Below are 13,253 nucleotides of genomic sequence, written 5' to 3'. Positions count from 1 at the left end.
GTCTCTCTGTGTCCTCAATCGAGCGGTATGATTATGCGTAGATTGGGACTCAGTAGTCAAGCGCTACCTTGGGCCGAGGGGAACGCTGCTCAACAGGGCGCTTTCCGTTTTGCTTTCCAGCAAAGCGGTCGGGGTAGCTGACCTGTGGACTAGCAGTTCCAGACCTTTGGAACCGGTCCTGACTTTGCAATTGGCCTGTCAGCGGCGCCAGAACGACACCAGAGCCGCTATTCGTCTTCTTATGACGAGACAAATGCATAATGCCTTGTGCCATATTGCTTTCGTTGTAATAGTCCCAAAGCTTGCGCTTCCAACCGGCGAGAAGATTGTGCATTTCGAACAACTTCATCACACGGCGCTTCTTCTCTTGCGTAGTGCCGCTCTGGTCCTTGAGCAAACTATCATGCAAGTTCTTGTACTCCAGGTACTTTGAGTAGAAATTCAGCGCCAATTGCTTGTAGTACTGCTGACGCTTGTCGTTGCTTGTAGGGGCCGGTTTGGAAGGCAATGCAGGAGAAGCCCTGGGCAAGCTCAGGAGCTTCATGTCATCTTCGCTGTGGTCGTTGTCGTCATTGTGCTCCTCGTTGATCAGCGAAGGCAGCGTGTAAGAAGTAGCGTTACTGAAGGTGCTCTGGTTGCTGCCGGAGCTGTTGGACCGTTTGCCCTCCTTCTTGGCCTTCTTGGAGTGTCTCTCGTCTTCCGAGGACGAGGACAGCAGCAGCGAGGCCACAAACTTCTTACTCGATTCGGCAGAATGCTTCAATGGAGACTCGTCGTTGCGAGGTCTCTTCCGCTTCTCCTCCACTCTCGGAGAGGCAGAGCGCTTTGGAGAGGGAGAGCCAGGCTTTGCCGAGAGAAGACCGCCGCCAAGGGCCACAGGCTTCTTGTCTTCAGCCTTCTCCAGCGGCTTCTCGGTGATGCGGCGCCGGAGCGGGTGGGTATCCAGATACCCTAGTCTGCTCAAGGCGTGGTGGGCGTTTTCAATGACAAGGGCCCTCTCGTAGGGCGTGAACGGGCACAGCCACGGACGCAAGTCCTTGTATGCCTTGTCCTTGAGGATGACGTAGTCGTGATGCTGGTCTGTGTCTGTGAGGCCCAAGGCGACGCTTGGGTATGTGTCTGATTCGGTGAAGGAGGAGCTGGGCATGGACAGGTTGTAGCTCTGGGTGTGAGTCAGGAACAAGCGGTCCATTTCGGCCGGGGCGATCCGGCCGTTGGCGTTGATGCGGGTCTCGACCTCTCGTCTAGTGGTGGGGCCCAAAGCGACCAATGCAAGGAACTTGGTGGGAGCGTCACCCCTGGCGTCCACGGCGTAGAGGCCGTGTTCGTGTAGAGACAGTTTCCGGGCGTGTTCGAAGGAGGGTTTCACTGGAAGCAGCAGTTTCGGCTGGACAGGGGCCTTTTGGTGGTTCTTGATCTGGCGAGGGTCTGTGAGCACATTGAGCCGTTCCGTGACGGTTCCGGCAAAGTCGTAGCTGCTGGAGCCCCTGGCATTGTAGATATCGAAGCGGAGCAGCTCGTTGCTCGAGGAACAAGGGTAGACGAGCAGATCGCCTACTTTGATCAGCTGTGGGTTAGTCATGGACGAGAAGCGATTCCAACGGATACATACAAACTGGCCGTTTTTCACCACCAACTTGGGCACGGTGCCGTTCTTGTGAAGCCCTCGGAGCAGCGCTAGCACCTCCAGGTTGAGTCTGAGCGCCACGGCCTCTGGGGCCTTGTCCTTAGGTGGGTTCAAGACGGACACCTTCGGGACCATGGCGATGCAAGGGATTTGGAAAACGGGGGTTTTTGAAGTGAAAAGGAGAAAATGTGCTTTTTCAGCCTTGAAATTGCTGGCGAGTCACGAAATGAAGGGCTGTCTGGAAGAAGAAGTAGAGTCAGGCCGCAGAATGCGAATGGGCCAAAAGTGGAGTGGGACGCCCTGAGCAGGAGGTGATGATGCCCAACGGTGCACAGATTTTGGGAGGAAAGCTGGTTTACTAGTTTTTAATTTTATAGAGAAGAAAAGGAAAATGAAGATTTAGAGGAAAAGTGGAAAAGGAGAAAGTAAGGGAGAGTTCGTTTTTGGCCTCTTCGTCTCCGTGCTATTTCTGGCGTCTGGCCTGGCGTGGGGCGTGGATGAACGATAAGGAGTAGGGTGATGCCACGGAAGGAAAGGAAGGCGTGTACTGGAGAGCGAGAGCAGGAAATACGGTGATTTCCCGAAATTCGTCAAGTCGTCAAATCTACGTATTTTGGCTCCAGGAGTAAATTAGTCCGTCTGCTGTGCCATTGTGCAACTGTAGGCAGCGAGCCAAGACAGCTTTAGGCAGAGGGGCCTACAGCGCAACCATTCTAGAAGCCCACGATGTAGGCGAATGTGAATAGGCAAATTTGGGGAATTCGAAGTGGACTTTGATTTTGAGAATATCAGAATTTCAAAAAATGGAGCCGTTTGGGGTTTGGTCTGGGTGACCGGCTGCGAATAGCCGCAACAGACGCCATAAACTTTTCACTTTAACTTTCGCAGGGATGGGGCCGAGCCGGCCTACCAAAACCTCAAAATCTTCACATTTTCACTTTCCAAAAGCAATTAGCCAGTAACGCTCTTTCCACATTCTGTTTGAAAACTTCCATCCAGCAATTAGCCCAGGTTGGCTTGACCGTCTGACCTACGGGCCATGCCTGAATATAGCCGCCAAGCAGCACATAACCGGTAGCCGGTGGATGGGTTTCCAAACCAGCACTGTGGAGGTCCGTGGTTTGGGACCCTGCTTTTGCTGACTAGAAAGAGGCGGTTATCATGCATGTTTTTGCCACTTTGGAAATGTGTATTTAGGCTGGACGAGTATGGAAAATGGCGGCTTTAGGCTATTCTCGAGAACGCAATCCTGGGGCTACTATCGAGGACCGCAGATCATTCCCGTTCGGCTGGAGACGACCCAGGGTGCAGACCCCATCTGTGGTTGAAGCGATTGAAGCGATAGAAAGCGGATGGTTTTTGATTAAACCAAATTTTGATTAAAACAACCTTTTTTCTTTGATTTCGTTGATTTCGTTGATCTGCTTTCGTGGAAATGCAACTGTTGGGGCAACCGCTCCTACTAAACTGGGAAATATGGGTGCACTGAGCAGCTAGACGAGAAAAGCCCACACGCTCAGCCCCAGGCCCGTCGCCAATCACCGCCAAACGACTTTTCTTAAAACCTGTCCTACAAGAAATTGCTATAGTTTCACCAATAATTCACCACTTTTTTCCTTATCTGGCCCCGCTTTGTTCCACCTGAGCAGCCATGCAGATTCATGTTTTGGCTGCGAAACGAGCAACCAGTCATGGAAGCGACCCAAGAGAATTTTAAAAATGCTTCAAAAATCGACCCTATAAAATTTGGAAAATCCGTCCCTTTAGGCTTCCTCCCACCATGCCCTGAAACAAAAACAAAAAAAATGGCCCCATGACCTCATGGCCCCACCGCCTAGACAGAGTTGACAAGAAGAAGGACAATAAAACAATGGTCCAGCCACCCCGCCCCTGTCTCCCACTGCAATAACAAAAACGGCACCACACACACAGCCGTTTGTCGAAATAAAAGAAACACAGACCCCTTTTTTTCTTTTCCTTTCTTTTGCTTTTTGCTATAATGGCTTTGAAGCAGCAACAGGTCGTGCGCGGCTCATAGCGGCTATCGCGAGCCCCCCAGCCCACAGCAAACCGCAGTCATCAGTTGCCTTGTCTCACATCTTTCTTCCACTCAATCTAGTATTATCATGTTGAAGTGGGTCCAATCCGGTCTTTCCGTCGTCGCAGGCACCGCCGAGCCAGAGTATGGCCGTGAAGCCATCCATCCAATCACCGATTTCATCAAGAAGGGTGACCCTGTTTCTAGAGAAACCACTCCTGAGGACTTTGCCTGGAGAAAGCCTGGCTACACCAACGTGGAGACCCAGACTTTCTACTTTTCCGATTTGAAAACGGGATACACTGGTTTTGCCCAGATCATCCACTCCAATCTCATGGGCGTCAAGACTACCGCTCAGTTCACCTTCAGATTGTATAACAACGAGAAGGGCGCCGATGACCCCAACGCCATCTGGACCTCCACCGCCTTGGAGGAGTTCCGTGCTGAAGGCTCCAACTTCTACGCCAAGAACTTGTCCTTTGAGCTTGCTGACGATGGCGTCACCTACCACTTGAAGTCGCTAGTCAACGAGGACTCCTTGGTTGACTTGACCGTCAAGAGATTGACCCCTGGTGTCGTTTTCGGCAAGGATGGTACTACCCTCTACGGTGATGACTTGGAGAACCCATGGGGCTCCATGAGACACGCCTTCTGGCCTAGATGTAGCGTCACGGGTAAGCTCTCGTTGAAGAACAACGTGCAGCTTGAGATTGACGGCTTCACCATGTTCGTGATGGCTTTGCAGGGCATGAAGCCCCACCACGCTGCCAAATCCTGGAACTTCCTCAATTTCCAGAGTCCTCACTTTTCCGCCGTGCAGATGGAGTTCACCACCCCTCGTTCTTACGCCACCACAAAGGTCAACATTGCCATTCTCGCCAAGGACGACAAGGTGGTGCTCACGTCCATTGACAACGAGGTGACCCACGAGGACGCTGAAATCGACGAAGTCGGCTGGAACGTCCCCAAGGGCATCACCTTCAACTTCTCCAAGGACGGCGCTGACTCTGAGACCGTGGCCGTTGTCTCTGGTAAGTTGAACCAGTTGGTCGAGCGTGTGGACGTGATGGCTGAGATCCCTCAATTCGTCAAGAACATTGTTTCTGGCGTTTCCGGTGCCAAGCCATACATCTACCAGTTCTGCAACCCATTGAGCATCAAGTATGGCTCTGAGACCGAGGAGGGTATTGGTTTCAACGAGGCTACTTTCATCTCCGACTAAAGCAACGACGGCAGAGCGACCGCATAAATCATAAAAAACCATATAGCTCCAGGTCTCTCGCTGCACGATTAAAGTGGGCCCCCAGCACTAATTCTCCTCCCGCTGGTCCCATACTATATATTTGATTTAATACGTTAATGAATTAGATTAGAAAGAGGGCGTAGGAGGGGGGCAATTCTCCATCAGTGACTACCCGTTAGCCAAATAATGGGTGACACTGGTGATTCAATCATTTTTATTAAATAAAATTAAAAAGATTTTAAAAAAATTGCAGTGTGTGAATAAACGTGGATGGTATTAATCCCATAAAGCTGCAAAAAAGATAACGACAACTGCAGGACTCGAACCTGCGCGGGCAAAGCCCAAAAGATTTCTAATCTTTCTCCTTAACCACTCGGACAAGTTGCCTTCTGTGCGAATTTCTGTGCAACTGGAACATTAAGAGATGCAGTACCTAATGTTTACACGTGACACAAAACACGTGCAGGTTTCTAGGTTTGGGACTATACCTGACGGATTAGGAAGGTGGCTGCAACGCTTAAACCAGCTATTCGACATAAAGAAAGGGATGAATGAGTGAATTTATTTTTAGCATAATTTAACAGAGTAGAAGCTCCAATGAGTGAAATGAAAGATGCACAATCTACTTCATAATTCATCTTCAAAGCTCCATTAATCTACACTCTCAGGCTTCGTAACTCGTCATATTTGACAGATTCTATAAATCAAATGATTCTTCTAGTTTTGGCTTACCTTCTCTCGTACGTCAAGAAGTGCAAGAAGACATAGCCAAGTACAAGGAATGTAGCGGCCCAGCCGATCAAGTAGCTTACATCCTTCCAGTAAGCAGAGACCTCGAAACCAAAGGTACTCAAAATAACAGCACCTGGGACTTCAATAGAGAGTCCATACTTCTTCTCCTTTAATATCAAATCCTTCACTTCGTTGATTGCAAGTGCCTCATAGGCGTAGTGGAAAAGAGAGATCCACTGCAACCATTTGGTTTGTACCTTGAGGTCTTCGCTGTTGATAAAAAGACCGGCAAACAACATCGAGAAGAGAAGAATTAAAACGGCCAGGATAGTGGACGTACCAGGATCCTTGATCAAGATACCCACAATCAACACCTCTGACGCAATGGCAACATTGAACATAACGAGCACCAAAAGAGCCTTGAGGAAACCGTTGTGCTCCATTGTCAACCCAACAAGTGGGTATAAAATGCTTAGCAAGATGATAGGTGGCAACACACGCAATGGGATGATGTCACACAACACTTTACTCACGTAGTAACTGAATGGGTTGTAGTAGTTGTTAGCTCTCTCACGAATGAAGATGATTCTTTCCTCAGCAAATGAGTGCAAGCCAGTCAATGAAGAGAAACCAAACAATGCCAAGACGAAGAAGAACAAACCCAATCTGTTTTGGAATCCACTGATGTCATTCGAAACCTTGTAGTAAAGCGAACCGCAGAAAAGACCGACAAGCAAAGACAAGACATAGTTTGTGAGAAGCAACTTTGGGTTTCTGTACAAGTTCTTGAACGTTCTCGAGCTCAAGACTGTGAATTGCGTGAACAACGATGCCTTCTTCAAAAGATGATGCAGCACGTCGAGAGCTGCAGAGCTTTGCTTGGATTCTTCAATCTCCTGCTTGAGCTCTATAGCAAGCACTGACTCATTGAAGGTTTGAGGCAACTTTTTGTGAAGCTGAATTAATTTGTCGCCATTGTCACGCTGCGCTAAAGGCTGGAAATTGTATTCATCGCGATGAGTAGCATAGTGCTCCCACTCAGCAGTTTCATCCACCTCGGTGTTTTCTGGGTTTGTGAATGCGGCATGAACATCCTCCTCAGTATCGGGAACCCGCACAACCTTCTTGTGGTCCATTGTGATGTCAATAAGGTAATCAGCAATGTTATAGCCTGGAGGACATCTGTAGCCATGTTTCGAGAAGAAGTCGTTTGCCTTGATAAGGTCTCCGGAGTATATTAAATCACCTTCACTGAGCAACAAAAGCTTGTGGAATAATGAGACAATGTTGGATCTTGGCTGGTGAATGGTGAAGACTATCGTTCTGTTGTAATTCTTTGCCAACTTGACTAGACAGTCAACAACATTTCTAGCATTATAAGCATCAAGACCAGAAGTTGGTTCGTCCAAGAACAAAATAGATGGAGACGTGACAAGCTCGCAAGCAATCGACACTCTTCTCTTCTCACCACCCGAAATTCCTCTATTGAAATCAGAACCAACAACTCTGTCCTTGATATTGAGAATTCTCAACTCGTTCAAGACCTCGATCACTCTTGAAATCTTGGAATGCAAAGGCATGATTCTAGGGAGTCTCAATAAGGCACTGTTGAGGACAGTCTCGTATACAGTTAACGTAGGAATCAAATGATCTTCCTGATCCACAAAACCCACAATCTTTCTGTAATCATGACGATCAAGCACTTGTCCGTTCACAAAAATTTCCCCAGACGTTTTACCACTCTTGCGCTTACCAGCCAAGATATCGAGAAGGGTGGTCTTACCAGCACCTGACCCACCCATGATGGCGAGACACTCACCTGGATTGACCAAACCGTAGATGCTGTTCAAAACTTGAGAACCACCACCAAGATGATAAGAAACGTCCTTGAAGGATAAAGTAGTAGGCGTGAAGTTCTCATTCAATGGGTTGAAATCATTGTCATCATCATAGCCCAGCATAGAGCCTGTCTTGAAAAGCGGACTGTTCTTGATATGGTAGATCGAAGTAATTATAGCGACTCCCACAACTGCAACTACTGCTGCAATGGTGAAGAGATTGTACCAAGTGAACTTGTTGCGGTCAGGAAGGTCATATCCTGGAATTTCACTCTTATGGACACACTCACCTGCTTTACACTTGATCATGATGTATGGATCACCAAACACCGATGAGATCAATCCATTCATGCTGGGTTCGGAGAAACGACACTCTCCACCGGTAATGTCACAGGTGAAGTCACCTGGACCCTTGATAGTTTTTTCAAGAAACTCCGAGATATCAATTGAGCCAGATTTGCCACAGAGCATACGTCCAGGCAAGCACTCGCAAGCCACATTGTCACAGTTGTAGCGGGTGGTGTTTGACTCAAGGTCGTAATCAAACTTGCACAGACTCAAATCACAAAAGAAAGATTCGACTTCATCAATCCAGAATTGGAAATCGCAAGTGTTGTTCTTCTTGTCACATCTAAAAGTGGCTTGGGGGATCTCACCCTCTAAAATCTTGATAATCTTGGGATTGGTCACATTGCACATCTGGTGAATCTCGTTTATGACAACGCCTCGCTGGTAACAAACTCCCTTGAGACCCTCGGGCATAAAAGCATCACAGACAGAATCATCTGTACAAATGTTACAGTTGATGCCGTCCCAACCATCGTCACACGAACATGAGGTCTCGTTGCCTCGAGGTGGTCTTTTTGAATTATCTCTGGCAAGAGAGCCACACAAAGGCTCCGAGCAGTCCAGACCACCAAAGCCTTCGTGACACTCACACATGCCTGTAAACGTATTGCACTTTGAGAATTGAGCACACCGGTGATTAGGTAGATTGCAATTGAAACATGGCGGACAGTCTTTATCTTTGTCCTCTTCGCCAAACTCCTTCACCTCGAAAAGATTGTTAACAATAGCATTTTGTTGAAACTTATCGAAGGAGTCTTCCAAGTACCAGGACTTTGGTCCAAGTGGCTCCTTTGCTAACGCCCCAGTTAGATAAGCGAGAGCCGGGAGAAGCGACAAAAATTTCATGTAAGTTTCGCCTTATTTCAATGAATGATGAGGTATATGTTCGAAATTTATGGAATTCTAGGGTGTATGGTAAAGAAGTGGCGAATGTCTCACCTTGGTAGATAGAAACCCAGAGCAATTTAGAATAAGTAGGTAACGGGTCCTCTGTGCAGTATACACACTCCTTTATCAGTCTGGAATACTAACCGTATTTCGCAGCCAATCCAGAATCACTCGGGGATCTCCCTTTTGAGAGGCTCGATGTAGGTCTCCTTAAGCTCGTCCTTCACAAACACCATATAATAAGGTGTGGCTGTGTTGCCTTCTGCAAAATTAAGCACCTCCAGCGCCGGCACCTCGGTCACACTATCATCGTTATACTTTCTGAATATGTTCCTCTTGAGGTCCTTGATGTAGACCCAGTAGTGGCCATATGAAGCTTCGCCACGATGAATGAAAATGGCAAAAAGTGTGTATCCAACCTTTTGATAATCATCAAATTGGTTGCTGGATTTCTCTTGTAAGACTTTGATATCGTCATGGATGGACTGAAGTTTGCCCTTGAACTCTGTGATCTGGTCACCAATGGCCTCAATGGTTTCTGGCTTGATGGACAACTCCGGGAACGTAGACAACTTTGTCTCGAGAAATTTTTTCGTAGCCTGGAGAGAGTCAATCGCAGAAAGCTTGGTTTCGGGATCAATTTGCAAAAGGGCATCTTTCTCCTCCAGCAATCTCTTGATTTCAGCCTTCCACTCGTATACTTGCAGTCTCTTTCTCTTGAGTTCCTCATCGTCAGTGTCGAGATAGCGGTCCAAGTAAATGGTCTCTTTAAACGGTATGACCTCCAAAGACTTGTACGCCATGAGCCTCTCTCTGTCGAAAAGTACTCTCTGGACATGAAACTGCAATATCTCAGGTAGTTCAGTTATAGTCGTGGACTTTTTGACTTGACCTTCCTCTAAGTTCATGATATCCTCAATGAAGTAATTGTCAAGGGCATCGTAGATATCTTTTGGATGATCACTGACGTTGATGATCAAACTAAAGAATCTTTCAAATGAGCTTCTGGGCTTTGCATTTGTTCCTTTTTCAAGTGGAGTGATGGTCTGTTTCGTTTTACCACAGAATAATTGCTTGACCAAATCATACTGCTCACCATCGTCGTCAATCTTGGTTGGTTCAAGAGCAGTCTCAATTTGAAAAGTCACATTTTCGATACATTCCGTCACATCTTGCTGTCTTCCAATTTCAATAGTACTCTCCATTTGGTCAGTACTGATGCTCATAATCTTCTTCTGAGGCTTCTCATCTGCAGCGTCTTCGGATTCTAACGGAGCTTTTGAAGACTGATCATCCTTGATCGACAATTCTTCAACGCTCAGAGGTTTGGTGTCGTTCTGCTCCTCCTCTGAGAGGTCAAGTAGATTGTCGTCTGATGCTTGATTTTTAGCTGCTGGCTCATTCTCTTTGTCGGACATATCGACATCATCAAGCAGTCTCTGATCACTGAATGGGCGTGGCTCGACATCCATATCTGAAGAAAGGATCTCCTCAGTTTTAGCTGTTACAGACTCATCCCTGAACTCAACGCTTTGGGATAAAGGCAAAAATGAGAGATATGCCAATTCTTTGCTTGGTTGGACACAGCGACTTCTCGTTGTGATCATCTCCAGAAAGAGGCTTTGAAGTCTGAAAACAAACTGACCCGATCTTTCAAGCTCAGACTGTTCCACATCACGTCCACCAATTCTCCGTTTCTTCACCTTCAAGCTCTCAAGATTGGTATCATCAAACGAAAGGATGGTTTCGCGCAACGGCTTAATGCAAAAGTAATACTGGAGCAAAGAATTCAAATAACAGGTATTACCAATGTTGTCCAAACCTGCTGGCCAGTTCTCTGGTGGCAACAACGACGAATCGATCTTACCATTTCTTAAGAAGCTCGCCAAGATGTCCAGCTTCTTGATTTCCGCCAAGGTTCGTAGACTTGCCCTGAGGTTCATAAAAGCGCTGACATCACCGACTTCAGATGTTGCCATCTTCTCCTGGAATTTGGCAGTGATCTCAAAGTCGTTAGTTTGTCTATCAGCATCCAAGAACTCGAGAGCTTCGTCAACGCTCAACTGTGGCTCTTCCTGAGATAAGTCGGGAGATTTGAGCTCGATATAGTTCATGAGAATGTAACTTTTTCTGCTGATAGCGATAGAAAGCAAGCACTTTTTGAGGAAACGAATCTCTTGTGACTCAGTGTTGAAGTTCACAGACTGGAGAACTTCATCTAGACGGAATTCGTAAGCAGTCACAACCACGTCATCTTCGGTGAGCTCCTCGATTCTCAACTCTTCAAGAGCGATCTGAGCAGGTATGAGCTCTTTGTCAAGAAATTTGATTAACTCAGGGCTATGCTTGATGGTAGCAATTATCCTCAACTGCTTGTTGTAGTATGTGTAATTCTTGTGGTCGTTCTTGCAAGCTTGTTTGTACATGCCAATGACAACTTCGTCGTCAACTTTGTCCTCCACAGATACTCCCTCGACACCAATCGACTTCAAGGCATCCTTATATTCCGAAAAGCCATACATTAGGCCCTTGTTGTATTGATTTTGGTAGTAGGATTGTAACCGACTGCCTGCTCTCGAGGATCTGAATGCTAATAAGTTCTTGAACGAGTCGACATAATAGAGCTTGTTAGAAGGATCTGACGAAACGGTGTTCTCAAAGCAACGGATGATCAACTCATCTTGGTAGAACGTAAACGAACTCAATGCCACAAAGAAGGAAAACTTATCAGAGCTATCTTGCCTAAACGATGTCACTGATGAGTATTTATCGACCTCACCAAGTGCAGTAAATGCCCGTGACATGGAGTCGTTATACGAGAACTGTCTGTCAAAGTCGTTTGGCAGCGAGGTCCGGAGTAGTTTTCCGATAAAAAGAAGCTCGTAGGCTTTTCGAATGTAACTCTCACGAAGGACCGGGTCCTTAGCAAGGTTTGGAGGAACAAATAGCTGTTCTTCTTCATTTAACGTGAAGCCCAATTTGTCAAAAAGCAACGCAGTATCCAACTTTGCGTCAAGAGCAGACTTCATTCTAGGTATAGTTTGGAGTGGCTGGTCCTCAGGCAACACAATAGGACCCTTGAGCACCTTGATGAGAGTCTGAATGCAATGAATGGGATCGAATTTGGTAACTTGGGCAGACGGCGATTCGGGGAACTCCTTGATCTTTTCTGCAAAACGCTCATTGACCACGTTCACGTCGGTCATGTCATGAAGCTCGTCATTGGTGAACTCTGGATGGAAGACGGTGACTCTCAAGATGTGATTATGCGGTGTGTTGGCAGATTTATAAAAAACATCATCCACAATAGAATCAGCTGCCAACTTGTCCTCGCCCAAGGACTCAAAGTCGTCTGGAGAGACCTGTTCACGCAGAAGAACATGGTACTCGTGTTTATCGATGGAGAACACAGGAGGTCTGTTCTGCTCAAGAATGGCCAACCGGAAGTGGAAGATCTCGTGTGAAATCTTCCTCACCAAGAGACCACGGACCACCGTGACAGATAAGCTCTTCTCTGGTAGATCGACCTTGTGGAAAGCAGGAACGTACTCCACGGCATTATTCAAGATAAGCGGCTCAAAGTGGTCATTTTCCGTCACAAGAACCAGCAGAAGCTGTTTAGCATAATCCACCGGCCTCGACGATAACAAGGATGCTGCTTTACAGTCCCTGAGTGCCAGCAGCAGTTTAAGCTGGAAGAACCTCGGGGTGTATTTGAGATCACTAAAGATCCTGTTTGACGTTTTGAAAGGCGCCTTCTTCAAGACATCTCTTGGAAGCAGCGTCGCCACGTGCTGGATGTTGTCGTTTTCCGTGAAAAACAGCGTTTCTGTGGTTTCAGTCGAGGATCTGGTAGCAAACTGTCCGTTGGCAAATGGGTTGCTTGACTTGTAATTGGACAGATTTTGAGCCACAGCGGGTTTGTGCTCGGCAGTAGTGGAGGCCTCGGGCTGTGCCGGGCGCATATCAGGAGAATTGGATTCCATTGGCCGGATATCACAAAACGTGGAGTTGGTTGATTGCCTGGTGATGCTTCGCTAATGCAGGATCCACAGAGGAACCCAGGTGGTGCTCAAAATGGGGACTAACGGGTGGGAGGAAGGAGGAGAGGAAATGGTTTGATTCAGACGATAATCTGAAAAGAATGCTGGAAGTTGGAATTTCAACGCCACCTTGGTTTCTGTGGCAACAATGCAAACAGCACTTGCGCACATACTGGAGACTACGGAATACAATAGAGTCGAAGTTGCGGAGGTAGCCGATTATGATTTTTGACAAATATCAAAAATATATTTAACGACTAATAACGGCATATAGAAAGCTCTACCCATATCTCAATGTTCATAAGTAGACTTCAACCGTCCTGGTTGTGGGACCCTGTTCGCAGTTGCCTCGCATTTGCAACCACAACCACCTATACCAAATAACCACACAAATCGAAATTTTCAAAACAATCAAAATCCACCGCCAAAAGTACCCCCAATTATCATATTCACAAATCTTCCACCACCCCCACATCCCTTGCACATAAACATAACC

The 13,253-nt window shown here is 47.0% G+C and overlaps 4 protein-coding genes and 1 non-coding gene across 5 annotated transcripts; 1 reads left to right on the top strand and 4 right to left on the bottom strand.

Moving 5' to 3' along the window:
* Positions 1-49: 49 nt before the first annotated feature.
* C7M61_004632 (uncharacterized protein) lies at positions 50-1,762 on the bottom strand (the record flags this gene model as incomplete). Its single annotated transcript, XM_024859950.1, has 1 exon — positions 50-1,762. The coding sequence occupies one exon, from the start codon at positions 1,760-1,762 to the stop codon at positions 50-52; it is 1,713 nt and encodes a 570-aa protein (XP_024711902.1).
* A 1,991-nt stretch (positions 1,763-3,753) lies between these two features.
* SVF1 (Svf1p) lies at positions 3,754-4,887 on the top strand (the record flags this gene model as incomplete). The annotated part of the gene is made up of 1 exon (XM_024859949.1): positions 3,754-4,887. The coding sequence occupies one exon, from the start codon at positions 3,754-3,756 to the stop codon at positions 4,885-4,887; it is 1,134 nt and encodes a 377-aa protein (XP_024711901.1).
* Positions 4,888-5,213: 326 nt separating this feature from the next.
* Positions 5,214-5,295, bottom strand: C7M61_004630. The gene has a single exon. It is a non-coding gene; the product is annotated as a tRNA-Ser (tRNA).
* A 341-nt stretch (positions 5,296-5,636) lies between these two features.
* ADP1 (putative ATP-dependent permease) lies at positions 5,637-8,672 on the bottom strand (the record flags this gene model as incomplete). The annotated part of the gene is made up of 1 exon (XM_024859948.1): positions 5,637-8,672. The coding sequence occupies one exon, from the start codon at positions 8,670-8,672 to the stop codon at positions 5,637-5,639; it is 3,036 nt and encodes a 1,011-aa protein (XP_024711900.1).
* A 209-nt stretch (positions 8,673-8,881) lies between these two features.
* C7M61_004628 (ubiquitin-specific protease) lies at positions 8,882-12,700 on the bottom strand (the record flags this gene model as incomplete). Its single annotated transcript, XM_024859947.1, has 1 exon — positions 8,882-12,700. One exon carries the CDS (start codon positions 12,698-12,700, stop codon positions 8,882-8,884), a length of 3,819 nt encoding a protein of 1,272 aa, XP_024711899.1.
* Between the last annotated feature and the right edge of the window lie 553 nt (positions 12,701-13,253).

This window comes from Candidozyma pseudohaemuli (assembly GCF_003013735.1).
Source record: "Candidozyma pseudohaemuli strain B12108 chromosome Unknown scaffold00016, whole genome shotgun sequence".
NCBI classification, from domain to species: Eukaryota; Fungi; Ascomycota; class Pichiomycetes; order Serinales; family Metschnikowiaceae; genus Candidozyma; species Candidozyma pseudohaemuli.
Note: the sequence above shows the minus strand (reverse complement) of the source record. Positions and strands in the feature narration are given on the sequence as shown.